The sequence below is a fragment of the Brachionichthys hirsutus genome, chromosome 11, assembly GCF_040956055.1.
Source record: "Brachionichthys hirsutus isolate HB-005 chromosome 11, CSIRO-AGI_Bhir_v1, whole genome shotgun sequence".
Lineage (NCBI taxonomy): Eukaryota > Metazoa > Chordata > Actinopteri > Lophiiformes > Brachionichthyidae > Brachionichthys > Brachionichthys hirsutus.
The window spans coordinates 13,133,183-13,152,932 of NC_090907.1; the positions used below are offsets into that span (position 1 = coordinate 13,133,183).

The window sequence follows — 19,750 nt, forward strand, 5'->3', positions numbered from 1 at the left end:
GCCGTCTTACACAAAGCTGATTGGCCAGTCGCTGCAAAGCCCCGACCCAGGAGCGCGCTTAGGAATGAACGGATGATTGAACGTCTGTGACAGAGGCGGGGCTTCACATGCGGTCTGGTGAAAACCTTGTCTGCAGGGGGGGGGAGGCGAGGAGGGGGCTTGTGTTTTAACAGTGATGCATTTCACTTCACTAATTTTAAATGAGAATGTATTTCTTCAGTCGAGAAATAAAAATATTTTTTTTTGTACAGGAGTCGTCGTCCCCATCGGTGTCGGGGACGACTTGGACTCGTCCCCATCGGCGTCGGGGACGACTTGGACTTCTGTCCTGGAGTCATGGCGGCTGTTGCACACGATTGTTTCCCCCCTCCTGGGAGCGTCGTGCAGCGTTTGTCTCACGGCAGACGTTCAGGGGTCGACGGTGAAATCAGCAGCGTGTACTCGTACTCATTTAAAGATGGTCACTTTGTGTACTGCACATATTTGAGACTAGAAAACGCTTGGAAGCCAAACGACCTGTGAAGGTACGGTATTCCTCCCGTTTATTCTGTGGTGAAAAGTCAAATCGATCATTTAGACTTTAAAGGATCAGTGAAAATGAATCTGATAACTGACATGAAATAATCTTAATGTTCCGATTCTATTAAATTAGATTGGATGGAATCAGATTGACCTTTGATATATAGACGACCATCAACACACCAATCAGATAACATGAAGCAACAGGTTCCATCCTCTACTGTTGGAACAAACCGAAAACGTGTCGCCTTTCTGTCCCTCTGAACCCTAAGACAGCGACTGATGCCTTCAAAGACCTTGAATGTATTTCTTGTTTCATTTCATTTAACCTATTTAAGAATTTATGAATTGCAATAATTACGAAATGATTGTATTAAAATGTTTCTTTGCTTGATGAACATGTTTCTTTGCTCTTCCTGTTTGTGACTGAAGTTAGTCTGCTTCAGTTTCTAAATGTTGGCTATCACAAATAATGACTTACTTTCATTTGAGTAGTAAAACTGCTTGAGGAGAAATTCTAAAATGATTTTGACTTGGAAACGGGACGATGGTTCATTCCTGTAAACGTCCCCGCGCTACCGTTGCTGCTGCGTTGCCGTGGAGATTAAATCTGATGTCAGCATGAAAGCTTGGGTTCTTCCAGCTTGACCGAGCGAGGAGCTGTTTGGACGGTTTACCGAAAGCCACAGCTGGCGTTCCTATTTAGATTGACATAAAGAAATATGAGACTAAAACGCAGAACATTGTTTAGATAAAGCAGACGCTGCTAACATTTCTGGCTCCCCTCTTATCCAATAGTTCACACTAAAATAACAAAAACCTGTTTCTCTTTTATCACCTTGCAGACGTTTGAATTAATGGATGGATCAATCAGGCGTTCATGAACTTTCATGTTCTCTCAGCGTTTTTGTGCGTTTCACTTCAGCTCACACGCAGCGTTGTGTAATCAAAAGCTATTTCAGTGCCCAGATGTGTCCCAACACACACACATCTGCATTTCCCCCTCTGGTTGGGTCGTGTGCTTTAACGGTGGTACTAGAGGGACGGTCACACCCACAGAGTGAGAAACAGTTACGCAACTTTCCACGCACATTTACGAATAGCTTGGCTTCATAAATGGCTCCAAGCATCCTCTTCACAGCAAAAAAAAAAGGTTAATCTATAAAGGAAGACCAGACACTTAAAATAGACAGCATAAAAACGTTTAATGGAAAAAAACATGAAATACAGAGAAATCTGTATACTGTATGAAATGAGATGTTTGTGATGTTTTATTTTTCATCAGAACTTCCTTGTGAAAATGTTTCAATACAAACATTTCTCAAAATAAATTTTTTTTAAGTACTGAAAACGACTAATCGTTTTTCGAAAAATGGACCCCTCCCTTCCGACATGAGAAACGTTTCATCTGCTCACAGCGTTATTTAGTTTGGGAATAAAGACAGGATGGGAAGTAAAAGGGAAAATCATTTCCTGCATTTTGATCGCTGGGGACTTTTAGCTTCACACCAAAAAGAGAAAAGACAAAATCCTGATGAAAAATATTTTCATTGATTTAAGGCACAGAAATCTTTGCAACAGTAAAACAATTTCATGGAGGGACTAAATTACATGACGATATTTTTAAACTAGAATAGTTCATCACTAGGCCCGAAAATACATCAATATTTAGTTTAGTTAATAAACTGAAGAATAATTCGATAGAAGTCCTGAACTTAACTCTAGGGTTTGATTACACTTCTCCTGATTCACTATATATTTCTATTGATTCTATACTGCAAACAACCTGACTCTAGTAATTGAATCCATGGCTTCACTAACACCAGTCACTCAGAACCCCCCCCCCACGCCACGCCCGGCACCTGATAACTCAGAGATTTCATCACGTTTCAAACGGTTCAGCACAAGTCTAGAAAAATACATCAAAAACAAGCCACTTAAACGATGCCACTGGTTTGTTGGTGTAAAGAAATCACGTTCCTCCACATTTAAGTGGTGATAAGCACCGAAAATGTCAAAGGCTGCAACAAGCTGAATGTTCGACGGGGACAAATGCATTTCCAGATTTGTCTTTCACATCTTTTTTTTTTTTGGCAGAGAAATTGTAGCTCCGGCAGTTTCTAAGGCACGACGGGAACAGAAATGATATTTCTCAGGCCACGTTCCGATACAGCCATATGATCTATAACGTATTCAGCACGTCCCAAAACATGTTGGGTTAAACGCAGCAATGAGGTCACGCATGGTAAACGTTTGTATTGTGTGCGTACGTGTGAGCTGCGACTGAATCAGACTGCAGAGATTTGAGGCAGACGCCGAAGCAACGATTGAGCAGAGCTCCATCAGGACAGGGGAGAGAGAGGCGCCAACGGGCCTGGTGGGCGAGGCACGAACAGGTCCTCCATCAGAACTGGGGGAGACAAAAAAAATAATGTCATGACAACCAACAGAGGGTGTGCAGGAGTGGCATCGTGTACGCCTGATCTCCCCATGGAGTCTGGAAAGGAAATACACACGTTGGTAACGGGTGGGTGATTCTCACGAAATCAAGATTTAGAAGGTGTCAAGCATAAGAATTTTTAACATGCCCTTGACTATTTTTTTTTTTTGTACATATAAGATTATGGGGTGAACTAACTGAAAAGTATATTTTCAGAATTAAAAAAAAAAAAAATCCTATATGTTTATCGACATTTTTTAGATGAAGTTCATAACAAATTATCATTACCGCAATTTAACATTACATGAAATATATGGTTAAAAATGTTTATTTTTGGCCATTGTTACAGTAGACTCTTATTACTCATGCTAAAACCTATATATAACTCTGGAGAGATACATTTTAAAATGTTTTAATTTAATGTAATTTCCTATTAATTCTCATTACCGAAACATTTGTGAGGATTTACAATTGTGTTTATTTAATTACTTTTGTAAAAGATAACATACACATTTTGTATGTATCGGTCACTAAATAACTAGTGTTGTGTAACTTGTCTGTATATTTTAAAACAAAATATGATAATACAATTATTACTTAATTTGTAAAACAAGACCAGGTTGCGGTAATGAGTATCAATATTACGGAAATGAGAATTATATTAACTTTGGACAATGGGTCTGATACCCAACCATATTTGACACATTTACCACACATACCATTTTCAAATGAATGTTTATTTCATAAACAATGTTTCATTTTTCTCATTAATCATAAACATCAAAGTACAACATGTAAATAATTATTATTAGTTTTCCAGTTTCTTTACGTTTTTGATATCTCTCTTTCTTTTCTTCTGTATTCCTCAAGTAAGTTTAGATCGCTGTAAATTGCTGCCCTATGCTTTAAATCTCTGACGCCCTTTTCTTTTCACTTGATGCTTGCCTGCAACAAAATACCATACTTGAGTATAACATTTCATGAAAAAGATTGACACACAGAAAGATAGAAATAGATTGTTGAATAGAATGAGCAAGTTATAGCACATTCCCTCCTTTATTGGTTTGTTTCTCATTACCGAAACATTGTATCTCTCCACCGCAACAGACCCTCAACTGTTGCGGTGGATGATAGTGGTGTTGCGGTGAATGATAATTGTGTTGCGGTGGATGATAGTGGTGTTGCGGTGAATGATAATTGTGTTGCGGTGGATGATAATGGTGTTGCGGTGGATGATAGTGGTGTTGCGGTGAATGATAGTGGTGTTGCGGTGGATGATAATGGTGTTGCGGTGGATGAGAATGGTGTTGCAGTGGATGATAATGGTGTTGCGGTGGATGATAATGGTGTTGCGGTGGATGATAGTGGTGTTGCGGTGAATGATAGTGGTGTTGCGGTGGATGATAATGGTGTTGCGGTGGATGAGAATGGTGTTGCAGTGGATGATAGTGGTGTTGCGGTGAATGATAGTGGTGTTGCGGTGGATGTGAATGGTGTTGCGGTGGATGAGAATGGTGTTGCGGTGGATGATAGTGGTGTTGCGGTGGATGAGAATGGTGTTGCGGTGGATGAGTGACAATGAACGTTTATGCTAACGTAGCTAGTACATGATGTGCTAGCTAAACTATTCTAAGCTGTTTATGTTTAGACCATAATTGGGTATATAATAATAATAAATAGAATCATTAACATCTTTAACTTCAAAACTTCACGTTTCGGTAATGAGAACTAAAAAGTTGTGTAGCTACTTAAACATACAAACTTTGAAATTATATCTGGAGAGATAAAAAAAATGTTACATCTTGAATGTTACAGTCAATACTGTCCCCTCCAACAAAATTCCTTGCAAATGTAAGTTTCTTGAGGACTTAAACAATGATTGAAAATTGTTGCGGAGAATGAGAAAATGAGTCTTGGACACATTTTTTATTCCTTGTTATTTTCACTAACTTTACTAATATTCTTCAAAGACCACATGTCTCTTCACTGTAACTGTTTATAGTATAACATGCACTAAAGTTTATTCTTTTTTATCTTTCTTAATTACTAATATTTCCATCTCATAGAACCCAAATCCAGTTATTCACGTTGCGGTAATGAGAATTTTACCCTTAAATGTAAAGAAAAACAACAAAATTTATATTTATTATGGTAAATTTAAATCATGAGCAAATAGTACATTAAGAGATGTCTATAATGGCATCCTTATTATTTTGATAGCATTAAGTTTTATAATCAAAATGCTTCATGCCACCTTGTTAGTCTGGTTTCGTGAGAATCACACAGTGTGATCAGTGTTACAATAAGTTCAAATCCACACAAACCCTTCATGTGACGCCGTTGTCCAGGTGATTTACCCAAACACATCCGGAGTGGACGGACTTTTAAAGCTCTTTTTGTTTAAAATGTATTTAATAACTAGAACCAGTAAAGTTTGTTCTCGCCACCGTCATGACGTAAAAATACAACGCCGTCGACCTCTACTCGAACCACAAGCGTGGGTCACATCTCCTCAAAGTGTTTGTTACAAGCCCGTTGTCAGGGTTACAGCTGGACATCAAGACCTGAGCAGAATTTGAGAAGCTTTGTTTTCTTTTAGTGCATTCATTTGCTCTCAGCCGTGTGTGTGTGTGTGTGCGTGTTTCACCTGCAGCGTCACACACTCCCTGTGTGCCTCCAAAAAGTGGGTCTCTGTCTGTGAGCAGCTGACTCAACCCTGCCAGGCCAGGGGCCATAACGTAATCTGATTGGTCGGTTTCATCTGGACGTCCCTGAAGAGGACAGTTCAAAAAATAGAAAGTCGCAGTTTAACGACCCGACAAAAACAGCAAAGTTTAGTTCAGAAAATAACTATATTCACAAATTGTAGTAAAATCAAAGGCAGGAAAATGATCTGCCCCCCCCCCCCCCCTCCTCCCACGCCCCCTCACCAGCATGTGGTTGAGAAGAAGTTCCTCTTCCACGGAGGAAGCATCTTGTTTCTGTCTCTTGAGCAGCCGGGACATCACCTCATCCAGATCACCGTTCCTATGACGCCATTTTAAACTCATTATTAATACAGTTTATAAATTACTATCCACTTTACCTGAGGAAGCATCACAGTTTAAGGAGTACTACACAAGTATAACTGCTCTTTAATCATTTCAACTCGATGATATTTATTTTGTTTTATGCACATTATTTATTTTCTACTTACTGGTATAACTTTTAATTAATTAATCTACAATAGAATTGTTGCTTCAGGTCTCCTCATTATTCATTCAGCACTCAGACATGAAGCAGGATTAACAGCTCGACCCGGTCTGAGAGGGAACTGCTTTATCGTACCGCTTCCTGCTCCCGGTGACCGCCTGTGTCGCAGTCGACGGTTCCGATGAAGACGATGAAGGTTTCTCCGGCAAACTGCTGAGGAAGGTCAGCTGGAAGTCGTCGTCCATAGAGATATACGGAGCCAACATCTCCAGATCCACCTCGTCCTGAGGAATCAAACCAGGAAGCAGGAATGACGCATCGCTAACACGCGTAGCGGTCGACGCGACGTCAGAACCTCGGAAACCGGTTCGCATAACGTGAAAGTAAAAAAAAAAAGAAGAGCCATGGATTTAAAAAATCCATGGACTTTAAACAAATACACACAAACTACTACAATGTAGTATTATTATACGCTACCTTCAGGGACTTTCCTTTCGTCTCCTCCTCGCAGGCGCTCTGAGGACACAACAGACATGGAAATAAAGAGAGCATGCACTTCTGAAGAGTTCAAATACTGGAGCCTCCTATTTACAGAAGGATGGGGATGAGGTGAGGATGACGACGATGAAGCTGGAGTGGCGGAGCTGAAGATGGCCGAGAGGAGCCGCAGCAGCCGTGGCGTGCACATGTCCTGAGGACGGTCTGGCACCGCGTCAGGACTCGACAGGCCGAAGAACGACAGCTCGCCGCTCAGGTCTAAGACGCAGAAATACAAGACGGACGACCTCGAGTACCTGAACCAATGAAAGTCCAACGTTCTGACGTCCGGTTCTCTGGCGCTGGTCTCACCTGCCGTTGCCACGACGTCTCCAGCCTCAGGAGCAAACTGAGGAACCTCCTCCTGCTCCTTCAGTTTGAACAACACCTCCGCATCACCGCTGGGACCCAGACCCGCATCATCATCGGCCTGATCCGCGTCGGCGTCGCACACGCCAGCGGCGCCACGGCCCTCTGGCGCCGGCGCCGGGGTCCGGCGTTCGGCCCGCCTACAGTGGATCTGCTCCGTGGAGAAAACGACGTCTGGCTGCTCCACGGCGCTGCAGGAGAAGAACGTTATTAACGCGACGCGTCCTGGCCGCTCCGTCTCCCGGGGGACGCGAACCGTCCTCGCGGCGTGAAGTACCTCAGGATGAAGTTGAGGCAGACGATGGCCTCGGGCTGCGACGTCTTGCTGCTGTAGAGAACCGTTCCCTGCGTCTCTGCCCAGACGAAGCCCCCCCTGCGTGCTAGGAAACGGTAGCGGCTGGTGCTCACCTGACCTTTGGACAACACTGCAGCGGAGACAGAGGACAGAGACGGACATGAAAGACAGGTTCGTTTACAGGGACTCGTGTTTCACCTGGGCCTGAAACCCCCAAAGATTCTAAAGTAAAATGTGCTCATTTTCACTTCTCACAGGATTCCGTATCCATTAGCAGTAAATTTTGTGTTTTAAAAGTACTTCTTCTACGGGTTTATAAATATTAATAGTGCTGGCGCGACCCAAACACTCTGAACCTCACATGTGTGCAGACTCTTGCTGATGTGATCAGAATCAAGGGCGTGATGGAACTTGAAGGCCGAGCGGCCAATCAGATCCTCAGGTGTGTATCCCACCAACTCTGTGACCCTGGAAGCAGAAACAAACCAAAAGATGGAAGGAAAAACAAAATGTACAAATACATCCATGTACAGTAGTCCCTCGACATAATGCGGTTCATTTTCCGCGACTTCGCTGCTTCGCGGAGTTTTTTAGTGCAATTTCAGATTTTTTTTTGCACTTGAACGCGCCTTGAAACGGCGCAAGACGAAGGGGCGTGGTCGGAAGAACTGTGAAATACGCGGGAGTTGCTATTAATCATTTCTCATGTGTTCAACCTCGTAGGTTGATCATTAAAATTAAATTCGTTATTTCTAAAAGCTATCATGTTTATTTGTTAAGCATTTGTTTAATAGCGCTCTTATTCTCTGTGTAAAAAGAGGCTTTTATTTTGTAGGAGCATAAACGTCACGTCCCTTATGGGTTTCGTTTCTTCCTGTTAATACATGTAGCCGCTGCCGTTCCGCTGTGCTAAGCTATCCAATAAAGCAGCATGAGAGGCTAAAGACAGCACGAGTAGAATATTTGTTCTTCTGCACTCCAAGCGGCTCCTTCCTCGACCTGCACGCCTTAACATTATTAACAGGAAAACGTTTACTGTACGTACTATATATTTATATTCCTCAAACAAATGTTTAGTTCTGAAAAGGTTTTAATCTTTGGTTTCATTCTATAATACTGAAACAATCTATTTAGATTAATGCCTGACTGTTAAACGTGTATAAAGTGTGTGGTGAGGGGTTTTACAGCCTTAAAACATTCATGTACATGTATAATAACTAAAAAAAAATAAAGATTACTACATTGCGGATTTCACTTATTGCGGGTCGTTTTTGGAACGTAACCCCCGCGGAAAATGAGGGACTACTGTACTTCTACGTGTAATTCTGTCGTTCACAGAGACACGGGTGAGTTCTCAGTCCGACGCAGCTCATCCGACCTTCCCTCGCAGTGCGTGAAGCGCAGGTCCATGCTGTGGCGGGTGAGGAAGGTGCGGGAGTCCAGAGGAAGCTCCACGCCGGAAGGATGGGGGATGGGCTCACACAGCAGAGTCATCACTCTGGGTGCAGGGGGAGCCCCGGAGCCCCCGCCAAATGGACGCATGTGGCCTGTGCAGTGGAGAAGCTGGAGAAGCAGAAGCACGTTCCAGTTCAACGGTGAACTTTGGATTACATTATACAAATATTAACAATAAATCTTTCTGAACAACGTGATGGGGAAATAGATTATTTAAAATCCTATAAAGTCTCAAGTCTTGGCAGTTGGCTGCTGTTTCAGGTCTCCGATTGCTGAACAGGTCCAGTCAATGAAGAGGCCTAAGAGTAATAAGAGCTGCAGTGTGTATTTATGCATCTTTAACTTGCCTTCCAGGAGGCAGACTTGATGTTGACAGTGCGCCCCCTGCTGGTCAGGGTGCTCCTCATTCGCAGGAAGAAGTTCCTCTCGCTCCGCTGTTTCAGCAGTTTCTTACTTGCACCTGAACGCAGCATGATAAAAGCAGTGAAGCGTGTTCTCAGCTGGAGTTTGGGGACTTTAATCATTCATTTAGAATAAAAACCAGTTATAAAAAATAAATACGCAAAGATGAAAAGTAGCAGCACAGTTCCTCCAGGCAGCTGGTAGATTAGAATACTCCTTATTGCCATTTACTGGCCAAATAATGGGGGATAGAACTAAATTATTTGACATTAATTTATGGTAATCCAAATGGCCTAATTTAATCTGGCATGCCAGCATAAACAGGACACGACATTTAACACTGCAGATATTAGAGGATATCTTCTGATAAACTGTGCTCATTAAAGTGGAAACAGCCCCCCCGACTTTGACTTCATGCTATTGATACAGAAGTGTGTTACCTGTGCGTGGAGACAGCAGGTCACTGAGCTCCTCCTGATCGCAGGGATGAATGAAGTCAAACAGACTCTGACCCAGAAGCTTCAACTGTCAGGGACAAACATGCAGAACAATGACATCAGAATGACATCACATCAAGAACAATGACATCAGGATGACATCGCATCAAGAACAATGACATCAGGATGACATCGCATCAAGAACAATGACATCAGGATGACATCGCATCAAGAACAATGACATCAGGATGACATCGCATCAAGAACAATGACATCAGGGTGACATCACATCAAGAACAATGACATCAGGGTGACATCACATCAAGAACAATGACATCAGGATGACATCACATCAAGAACAATGACATCAGGATGACATCACATCAAGAACAATTACATTGGGGTGACATCACATCAAGAACAATGACATCGGGATGACATCACATCAAGAACAATGACATCGGGATGACATCACATCAAGAACAATGACATCGGGATGACATCACATCAAGAACAATGACATCAGGATGACATCACATCAAGAACAATGACATCGGGATGACATCACATCAAGAACAATGACATCGGGATGACATCACATCAAGAACAATGACATCGGGATGACATCACATCAAGAACAATGACATCAGGATGACATCACATCAAGAACAATGACATCAGGATGACATCACATCAAGAACAATGACATCAGGGTGACATCACATCAAGAACAATGACATCAGGGTGACATCACATCAAGAACAATTACATCGGGGTGACATCACATCAAGAACAATGACATCGGGATGACATCACATCAAGAACAATGACATCAGGATGACATCACATCAAGAACAATGACATCAGGATGACATCGCATCAAGAACAATGACATCAGGATGACATCGCATCAAGAACAATGACATCAGGATGACATCGCATCAAGAACAATGACATCAGGATGACATCGCATCAAGAACAATGACATCAGGATGACATCGCATCAAGAACAATGACATCAGGATGACATCACATCAAGAACAATGACATCAGGGTGACATCGCATCAAGAACAATGACATCAGGATGACATCACATCAAGAACAATTACATCAGGGTGACATCACATCAAGAACAATGACATCAGGATGACATCACATCAAGAACAATTACATCAGGGTGACATCACATCAAGAACAATGACATCAGGATGACATCACATCAACAGGTCCATCCCACGAGCTCCCATCCAATTTCATGACAAATTGCATTCAATCATCCATGAAATTGACGTAATTAACGACCCAAAATAGTTAATGCCGTTAACGCGTTATTTTTGACAGCCCTAATAAATATGTATTTTGTAAGACCAAGACAGGAGGCGGAGCTAGACGTGGAGGAGATGAAGATGCTGAGGTTCTCCTTGGGAGTGACCAGGTTGGACAGGATTAGAAATGAGACAATAAGAGGGACAGTGAAGGTTGGACGTTTTGGAGACAAGGTCAGAGAGGCCAGACTTTGATGGTTTGGACATGTCCAGAGGAGAGACAGGGACTATATTGGTAGAAGGATGCTGAGGATGGAACTGCCAGGAAACAGGGGTAGAGGTCGACCCAGGAGAAGAGACATGGACGTAGTGAGGGAGGACATGAGAGTGGCTGGTGTTGGGGAGGACGATGCAAAGGACAGGACTAGAGGACGACCCAGGAGAAGATACATGGACGTAGTGAGGGAGGACATGAGAGTGGCTGGTGTTGGGAAGGACGATGCAAAGGACAGGGTTAAGAGGAGAACGTTGGTTTGCTGTGGCGACCCCTCAGGGGTCAAGAAGAAAGTACATTAGTAGTAGTAGTAGTACCTTGAATAAAGGCTCATCTGGATTATTTTCATATCACTTTTTTACCTGTTGAATACCCATGAGATCGTTTGCAGGTGAGACTCTATGAGGTTTGGCTCTGAATGTCTGCTACTCAAATGTGGCTCTCCTTGCAGGTATTATCGTGTTTCTGTGATGTGCTGATCTCCAGAGATAAAGAGGAAGCTCCTCACATCTACATCTGCAGAGTGTAAAACCAGCCAAACATCGTGAGAAGACGTGAACACTTTTATTTGGGTTCTACTTCACCTGCGTGACGCCGATGTAGCTGCTGACATTTTCAGTCAGGTAAATCACGTCTCCCTCTTCGGTCAGAACCATGATGAAGCCAGACAGCACCTGAGGATAGAAAGAGTCCATCGGATCTTCCTCCTCCTCCTCTTCAGACTCATCTTTCTGAGTTTGACCTGCTAAAAAAAAACACTTGGTTATTACAGTAGATGTTTATACTGTGGACAAAAGCATACTTTTAAATCCTCACTTACTTCCTATTTTAACTGCCCGAGTACTAAAATATTACTTTGTCTTTCTGTCATAAAGGAGTTTTTTACGCTGCACCGACGCCTGACAAGATCTCATTTGTGGTGTAAATATTTTTAACTTCCATTTAAAAATGTCCTTCCCTCACAGCTTCCAACAACAAATACATTTGTATATTAATGCTTCACATATTAATTGTAACACACACATACACGCAATGTTCACACCGGAAACGGAAATCTTCCTCCATTCCTGCCCTCATCGTGTCGTTCTGTTCAGCGATTCCAGATGTTGCCTCGGCTGCAGTTTAAAATGAACCAGCTGGTAACAGAAGTCTTGATATTTGGGTAAATGCTCATGTCAGCCTGATAACAGGCTCACAAGGACAACTGGAGAGGACTTGGGTCATCCTCTGCCAAGGGAATTTACCAATCCTCGACAAAGTTCAGACAGGTACGCTGCAGATCACATCACCAGCGCCAGCTCCAGTCACCATCTTATTAGCATGTTAGCAAGCTAATTTGCCATTTGGCTTAAATCACAGCTGAGGCTAAAGTTCATTAACGTTGCAGGACGTGTGGTCATGAATGGGTGACTTCAAATGCAGCTGTGGATAGAAAGTGCGCCGCTTACTGGCTCGGAGGAGGCGGTGCATCCTCAGGAAGCTGAGGGACACTCTCATGATGGCAGATTTGTCCAGGTGGGTGGAGACCCGACGGGGGAGTGGCAGCGTGCTAGCGAGCTCATAAAAGACCTCCGTCTCCTGACCCCGCCGGTGTCTGGCCGCGTCACGGGAACGCAGCTTCCTCTGCTCCGAACTGGACCTGCAGCAGGAGAAAAAGGTGATGAAATGGGACAAAGACGAAAACAAGACACTCCAGGATCAACAAAGAGAAAACAAACAGAGTCTACATTATAGTTCCAACAAAAGAACTCTTTGTTTCTCAGTTTAAATGACCGATCACTCATAAAAGCCCCGTATCTTCTGCTTGTTTTCGTAGTTTGGCTGGTCCTGCGACTTATGTATATTAAAATATGTACAATAAACCCCCAGTTCCAACTCAAGTATCCACAACAATTCTTTCATCGTTCCTGCTCGTGAGATTATTAGAGGTCTGAATGACGAGCGAAATCCGGCAAGATTAGAATTTTCGGGGGATCTGATCGGCTCTACTCTGCTCTGATCTGATCTGAATCGCGTGATCAGTTGGTTTGCCTCGTCTGAAACGATCAATGCTTGATGGAGGAATCTGTGGCCTGAAGCGGTCAACGATTACAAGAGCTTTTTCCCTAAAGACATTCAGAGTGCAGCCGTAACCACGTCCGTGTGACTGGCTGAGCTCCGAGGTGGGTGGGGGGGCTCCGAGGACGAGTTTGGGCTTCTGATAGACGGACGAGTTGGAGATGAGTAGGAATTACTAACACAAGAAGAAAAAGACTCCAAAAATCAAGAAGAGCCCGAGGAGATGTCTGAGCGCCGAGCAGACTTCATGTGAAAGGCAAAGAATATTCAATCCGCCGTGAAGGTGCAAAACGCCACTGAGTCAGCGATCGACGTCTAGAGGCACGTTGAATGACATGAAGAAACCGCGATCTGCATGTAATTACGTTTTTAATACTTCCTTTATGCTGCACGTATTTATACTACCTACTATTTTGAATTTTTATAATACATATTTACACATTATACAATGTTACATTATTATTATTACAATGTTGGCATTTTATGTAGGGTAACTGGGTGTTAGGGGGGTTGAACGGGTCGTCCTATTATCGAGAGGTTGGCGGTTCGATTCCCGGCTCTGGCACATGTGTACACTGTTTTCTTCTTTATGACGCATTAGTTGACCAACGCGACTTACACTCCGGAGCGACGAATATAGTCGGGAAAATACGGTACATGGAAAATGAAAGCTGTTGTCTGTAGCACGACTTCACCGAGAAACATTCCTAGTCAGTGAACCCTCATTGACAATGGCAATAAACTACTTCTGATTCTGATTCTGATTCTGATAACATCAAGTTTCACTCCTGATTCAGTCTCAGTTTTCCTCGACAGCATCATTAACATGTAATAACATTCATACGAAGCAGAACTAACGCTCTATACCTTTAAATCATCGTACTGCAGCTCCCACCTCAAGACAACCGTCACAACTACGCTGGTGAGATTTTGGGATTTCTGAATTGTAAAATCTGAAAACATTCTAGTTGCAGCTGCTTTTGTATCTTAGATCTTTACCTCCACAACATGCTCCTATGAAGGTTTTTTATGGGGGGGGGGTTTATGATCTTTGAAACACAGCACTAGTAAGTGGAAGACACTTCTTTTATTTTCTCTGCGTTCAAAGGAGAAAAACCGACATGAGGACGTCTGTCTCTAGAAATGGGGGACATCCGTCTCTAGAAACGGGGGACATCTGTCTCTAGAAACGGGGGACTTCCGTCTCTAGAAATGGGGGACATCTGTCTCTAGAAACGGGGGACGTCCGTCTCTAGAAACGGGGGACTTCCGTCTCTAGAAATGGGGGACGTCCGTCTCTAGAGACGGGGGACCAGGACCAGAGTCCAGCACTGCACACATTCCTGGATGTCTTTTAAAGTAGAAACAGATCCAACAGTTAAAAAATGGGCCAAAGAGAACAGAATGTTGTTTACTGCTGCTACTGGGAGACTGTCCAGGTCCTCCCTCGGTGTCTTTTGGTCCCGCCCTCGTCCTCTGGCGTTTACCGAGACCCAAGCAAACTGGACTAAACCCGGACCCAAGATAGCAGCTCAGAAATAACTCAACAGCTGACGGACAAGCCAGCAGAAGGCATGGCACCATGTCAGCTGGTATTTACAGTATTTAACAAATCAATAACGGCCACCTTCAGAATTATGACGCTTTCGACACGTCAACTTTATCTGAGCTCATGAGTCAAAGAATGTTTGGGGGGGGGGGCTGCGAGCCTGAGCCCAGTGTTGATCGGGTTTACAAAAGAAAAGACTAAAACATGAATGAGTAGAAATATAGATGAGTGTGAATATTTAAGTACTTCATAACTGGCCTGTAGCGGATCTTTCTTAAATATCTCTCGTCGAGCCTTGTTCCACGTTTAAACATTCAGCGGTGTGAACTTTGACCTTCACTATTCAGAGAGGAGGACACAATGTTCTTGCTTCTGTCAATCAATAAACGTCCCTCCCACCTCCGAAAACACGCAATGCAGGTGAATTGGTCACTCAAAATTGAGTTGGCGACACATTCGGGGTGTACCCTGCCTCTCGCCTGTAGTCAGTTGGGAAGGGCTCCAGTAAACAGCCGTGACCCACAAGGCGGATACAATGAACACACACACACACACACACAGACACACACACACACACACGCACGCACGCACACACACGCACGCACGCACACACACACACGCATACGCACACACGCACACGCACGCACGCACGCACACGCACGCACGCACGCACACACACACACACACACACACACACACACACACACACACACACGCACACACACACACACACACACACAGGTCTCGGGTCTCAGCCAGCTGGTAGAAACCAGCCAATCAGCCGCGGCGGCTAAATGACATCATCGTCTCATCACAGCGGTCCAGCAAGGGAACATTGTGTCCTCGATTCGGATGACAAACTGTTGCTATAGCAACTCTCTCTCGGGACATTTTTCACTCATCTGTTCTTCACAAACAAAATAATCATTTGATTGATCATCAGTAGATTATTGGATGAGGAGTCCTGATAGAACATCCGTCACAATATGACAAATGAAAGGATGTAAATATTACACGTAAATCTAAACGTCGGAAGTACAACGAGTCCTTCGTGTGTGTACAATGGTGCTAGTAATACTGCGTCTCTCACCCTGCTGCGTCCCTCACCCTGCTGCGTCTCTCACCCTGCTGCGTCCCTCACCCTGCTGCGTCTCTCACCCCGCTGCGTCTCTCACCCCGCTGCGTCTCTCACCCCGCTGCGTCACTCACCCCGCTGCGTCCCTCACCCCGCTGCGTCTCTCACCCCGCTGCGTCTCTCACCCCGCTGCGTCCCTCACCCCGCTGCGTCTCTCACCCCGCTGCGTCTCTCACCCCGCTGCGTCACTCACCCCGCTGCGTCCCTCACCCCGCTGCGTCTCTCACCCCGCTGCGTCTCTCACCCCGCTGCGTCCCTCACCCCGCTGCGTCCCTCACCCCGCTGCGTCTCTCACCCCGCTGCGTCTCTCACCCCGCTGCGTCACTCACCCCGCTGCGTCCCTCACCCCGCTGCGTCTCTCACCCCGCTGCGTCTCTCACCCCGCTGCGTCCCTCACCCCGCTGCGTCTCTCACCCCGCTGCGTCTCTCACCCTGCTGCGTCCCTCATGCTGCACAGAGCCATCAGGGAACACGGTATTCCTGGTTTCTGTGTTTCTGTGCTGCAAAACCAACCGCTTATGTAAGAAGAAGTTTATTTATTAGCAGCGTCAGCCTGGCGTGTGTGTGTGTGTGCGTGTGTGGAGACCCAGCAAGTTGCAGCTTCATGGTCGATCTCGATACTTTTACGCTGACTTCACTCATTTGTTATCACTAGGTGCGTTTACATGGACAAAATGTCTTTATTCCGATCAGAGTCCAGAGTAAAATTGTGATCCGATGCGCCGTGTTCATGGACCCTATAAATCCGATCCGATTAGGATTTGCGTGTTCATGCATCACACTTTTGATCGGAACAGAATATTCTGACATGCGCAGTTTGACCAAAAGCACCGGAAATGGTAGAAGAAGAAGCGTAGCGTAGCAACTTCCGCTGTAAACAAATCATCGCTCCGCGCTTTCCTGCCTGAAACGTCAGCGTTATTTCACTCGTTTTCCCCGTTTGCGCTTTTAGTTTCCTCCTTTAGTGTCTCCGGCAACATGTTTGTCTCAGATAGTGACCAGTTCTGTCTTCCGCCCGCCGTGCTTTCCGCTCGCTCTGCTTCAACTAGCTTCCGGGAATAGCAGCAGCGCGTGTAGCTGACGTCACAGACATGCGCAGTAAGGACGACTTGTACCGAAACATCGGAATAAGTGTTTTCATGCGCCCTGACCGGGTTACAAATCGGTATAAACCAGCCCTCTCGATCGGGATAGAATTGTGACCGGATCAGGCTGGATCGGGTTAGACTATTCCGGTTAAGGTGTGTCCATGAAGCATTTTTATTCCGATCAGGATTTTAACCGGGTTAAATGTGTCCATGTAAACGCACCTAGTGAGATTGGTGAACTAAACACGTTTTATCTGTTGCTCGTCCTCACGCCGTTCAAAAGGAAACAGGCCGAGCAGCGGTTTGTTTTCCTCCTGCATGCGGGGGACACTGAAGGTCAAAAGGTCGTCAATGTGCAGACATTCAAAATATTCATTTAATACCACTTAAAAGAGACAGTCCTTGGAGAGGAGAGGAGCTCAAGGAGTCAAACTTTTAGTTTACTATGTAAAGACTCTTTGACCTTTTGCAAGTAATGTTCAAAAATAAAGTCACTAGAGGTCAATAAACAACCAGAACAGAACCAGAACCAGATCAGAACAGAACCAGAACAGAACAGAACCGAACCGAACAGAACAGAACAGAACCAGAACAGAACAGAACAGAACAGAACCAGAACAGAACCAGATCAGAACAGAAACAGAACAGAACAGAACCAGATCAGAACAGAACAGAACAGAACCAGATCAGAACAGAACCAGATCAGAACAGAACAGAACAGAACAGAACCAGATCAGAACAGAACCAGAACAGAACAGAACCAGATCAGAACAGAACCAGATCAGAACAGAACAGAACAGAACCAGAACAGAACAGAACAGAACCAGATCAGAACAGAACCAGAACAGAACCAGAACAGAAACAGAACAGAACAGAACAGAACAGAACCAGAACAGAACAGAACAGATCAGATCAGATCAGATCAGAACAGATCAGAACAGAACAGAACAGAACAGAACAGATCAGAACAGAACCAGAACAGATCAGAACAGAACAGAACCAGAACAGAACAGAACAGAACAGAACAGAACAGATCAGAACAGAACCAGAACAGAACAGAACAGAACAGATCAGAACAGAACCAGAACAGATCAGAACAGAACAGAACCAGAACAGAACAGCCTGCTGAAAACTACACGCTGCTGATTAACACAACATGCATTACAGGGACAATAAACAGACATGATCCATCGATCATTTATAACCAGCGTATCGAACATCGGAGCCTTCTGATCAGTTTTCAGGGCTCGGTTGATCAAACGATGCGACCAGAAACGATTTAAACGTTTTGATTGTTTGATCTCACCGCTTGACGGACACCTCGTCCTTCTTCTCCTCCATGATCAAAGTGGACGCGGAGCCGCCGAGCAATTACTTTAATCACTGTTTACACTTCCATGATAAGCGAGTAATCACTTCGAGAACGACGAAGAAACGTCATTTCCGTTTACTTTCAAAATAAGAGTCACACCCGGCAGACGTCGTTGCCTTCAAGTCAGTGCAAGGCTAATTTTTTATGAATGAAGTGATTTAGAAATACTTGTCCAGGGATATTTGGCTGCAGTGGATAAGTATATTTACTCGAGTACAGTAATAGGATTTAGTAGCTTGCACTCTTTAGAACTTGTACTTAAAAATTAAACCCGTGTTTTTATTCTAGCATTTATTGTACTACACTCAACGTCAGTGGAGTTAGAGTACACAAAACAAAATATAGATATAGTATATAGCATTTATAGTTTTATACATTTTGTTTTTGTCTGCTCCCGCTCTCTATCACTTCACTATCCATCTCCTTGTTTTTGACTCTCCTCCGACCTGCCACTCTCTCTCTCTCTCTCTCTCTCTCCTTCTCAACCCAGCCGAGTCCAGACAGATGAGATTTAGGTTCTGTCCAAGGTTTCTGAATATAAAACTGAATTGACTTGAATATTAACACTGTGTATATGGACTAGTTACTAAAACACTAAACGTTTCTGGGGTCTTTGGGTCTATCTCAGTCATGTATAGAATATAAATTACGTGATCATCAGTGTATTATTAATTAATTAATTATTGATAGCAAATCGTTTATACAGAAAAATATATATTATAATTAATAAAGATTATGTTAGCTCGCTGTAGCCTTTATAATTACATTGTCGTGGTTTACTTCAGTTATTCTCATGGCTAAAGTGGACCAACAGATCGCTTTTGTTTTTCAACAGACGAACTTTTATTTCTATGCATGTAGACTTCCGGTTGTAAATAGGCTGAGGTGACGACGCTTCCGGCAAGGACGAACAGAAGAAAAGTTCGACGACACGCCCATGTTACGCCTGTCTGAGGTTTTCATCTTCTACGTGCAATGAAAAGTAGTGAAACGGTCTCTATCTTTCTTTATCGCCCCCTACCGAAAATGAAAAAGCCCTGATAAATACAATCAAATCCTGTTTTTTCATTCATGCCTGGATTGAACATTTATTAGGAGACAAATGTAACATGGCATTGAGGAAAAGTTTTCAAGAGTCTTCTAAATTATTTTAACAATGTATGGCAATTTATGTCAGTCAGTGGATCCCAGGTGTAAAATATTTACATTTAATTCACTGATTAACCAACAATATATATATATGGCATATATAAAGAAAATGACGAATCCCAGTCAGGAACATCGATCCAGCAGCAGCTCAATCATTCACAAACAAATAGTCGTTTCATTTTCACTTTTAATAACAGGTCTCCATATACAAAA

General features: G+C 43.8%; 1 protein-coding gene across 1 annotated transcript; it reads right to left on the bottom strand.

Moving 5' to 3' along the window:
* Positions 1 to 1,707: 1,707 nt before the first annotated feature.
* On the bottom strand, positions 1,708 to 18,412 carry hif1al (hypoxia inducible factor 1 subunit alpha, like). Its single transcript, XM_068745272.1, has 15 exons — positions 18,323 to 18,412; positions 12,635 to 12,825; positions 11,771 to 11,931; positions 9,650 to 9,734; positions 9,155 to 9,267; positions 8,731 to 8,915; positions 7,714 to 7,820; positions 7,335 to 7,482; positions 7,001 to 7,248; positions 6,744 to 6,907; positions 6,629 to 6,667; positions 6,287 to 6,435; positions 5,890 to 5,986; positions 5,607 to 5,730; positions 1,708 to 2,929 (listed from the first exon to the last, which is right to left on the bottom strand). Exons 1-15 carry the CDS (start codon positions 18,355 to 18,357, stop codon positions 2,862 to 2,864), a joined length of 1,914 nt encoding a protein of 637 aa, XP_068601373.1. The 5' UTR covers positions 18,358 to 18,412; the 3' UTR covers positions 1,708 to 2,861.
* Positions 18,413 to 19,750: the final 1,338 nt, after the last annotated feature.